Here is a 1,678-nt window from a genome sequence, read left to right on the forward strand (position 1 = left end):
TTTAGCTTCGTGGATTTTGTGGACAGAATTCTTCCAGCAAATGACGTCGCCAGCCTTTCTTGCCAGGAAGAATATCATCATGGCAAAGCGGACAGCGATTAGCACGATTTAATGGTGCACGAGGCGGACAATCGTTTAGAGAGACATGCCGCTCGTAGAACTTGGCAGTGATTGCTTCTCCGCATCGTGGACACTCGCGATGATTTTGCTGTAGCTCGCACTCTGACAAGAGATGCTCAGTTAAAGTTGAAATCTCTATCACTTGACCGCACATCTTGCAAGGTGTCAACATCTTACAAGACGCCCAATAGTGTTGATCAAGATAGTCGGAGTTAAATTTCTCGTCCACGACACCACAAAAAGGACACGTATACTCATCCACAGATTCCTCATCTTCGCTCTCAGCAGCATCTACCATTTCGTTGTTTACAGGATCTTGGATCTCGATCCGTCCGGCAATGCTACCACTACTTCGATCATCTCGAACTACAGCAGAAGGGATAGAGGCCTTTGCTGTTTCTGCCGCCTCAAAGGCTGCTTGAAATTCATTAAGTTGCTTTGGTCGCAGTGATTTCAGATAAACTTCGACCTCCGAGCCAACTATGAGATACATCGACACAGTAATCTCCTTCGCAACGTCACGTATCTCGCGGCTCTGATGAGCTAAACAATTACAGTCTTCGAGAAATCCCATAATGCCCGATACGGAAAAGTCGGAATTCGAAACAAGTTCAAACTCTGTCAAAAGCTTCTTAAGAACAAGCAAACTCTCTAGAAGAAACTTTAATCCAAGTGGCTTCTTGGAGCGCTTTGTAAGATGGAAGGCGACAAAACCTACTCCAATGTTGTCTGCTGCCGCAATTCGTCCTAGTAAAGCTGCAGCTTCGTTGCGAACCTTTGCGTGAGAATCGCCAAGCTTGTTCGTTAGCTGAGTCATGCTGTTGCCAAGCTATCAGAAGCGTACATAAGTAAAGTTATCAATCATACTATTATCCATAAAGTCCTAAACTTACGATTCGGCACATATCATCGCGACGAATGCGTGCTCCAATAGTTAGCATACGATTTAGCAATTCAAATGCCGACAATATAACTTGCGAGATGCGATCTCCAGCACCACTTTGTACTAAAGTAGAGCACACTTCCAACAATCGCATCGGTTCAACTGAATAGTGCTCTATCTCCATAGTAACCTTCCGAATCGCAGCGTCACGATGATTCCACAAATTACTGTAGATACAGCGAGTAAGAAATGATCCAATCACAGCAATCATTTCTTCGCATTCCTTTGCAAGCGCTGGTGGAATGTCATCTGGATCAGGCAATTCTTCGGCGTCTGGAATTCCTCTAAAGTGCGGGTTAAATTCACCGCCACCGCTATCTTCCGCTTCATTTGTGCCACCTACTTCATCTTGCTCATGATTAGCATAATCACTTTGTGTAGAATGATGCAACACTCCACTTTCATTTATGGATATACCTCGACTTTTGACAACGTGTTGCTGTTCATCAACATACATATCCCTAGGTGCAAAGCTTGACACCATGCGTTGTCCTGCACCAATTGTAGGTTGCATCTCACTCCTCATTGGTGAGGGTGCCACTATTGGCATTGGCAGGATAGGTTGGGTCTCGTTACTAGTAACTGAGGCTTCTAGCATACTAATCTCGTGCTTAA

General features: G+C 44.8%; 1 protein-coding gene across 1 annotated transcript; it reads right to left on the reverse strand.

The window, feature by feature from the left end:
* Position 1: 1 nt before the first annotated feature.
* On the reverse strand, positions 2-1,661 carry PHALS_00001 (Component of synaptic membrane glycine-, glutamate-and thienylcyclohexylpiperidine-binding glycoprotein (43kDa); the record flags this gene model as incomplete). Its single annotated transcript, XM_024730321.1, has 2 exons — positions 2-949; positions 1,014-1,661. The coding sequence occupies 2 exons, from the start codon at positions 1,659-1,661 to the stop codon at positions 2-4; spliced, it is 1,596 nt and encodes a 531-aa protein (XP_024580610.1).
* Between the last annotated feature and the right edge of the window lie 17 nt (positions 1,662-1,678).

Source organism: Plasmopara halstedii (assembly GCF_900000015.1).
Source record: "Plasmopara halstedii genome assembly, contig: Scaffold_1002, whole genome shotgun sequence".
NCBI classification, from domain to species: Eukaryota; Oomycota; class Peronosporomycetes; order Peronosporales; family Peronosporaceae; genus Plasmopara; species Plasmopara halstedii.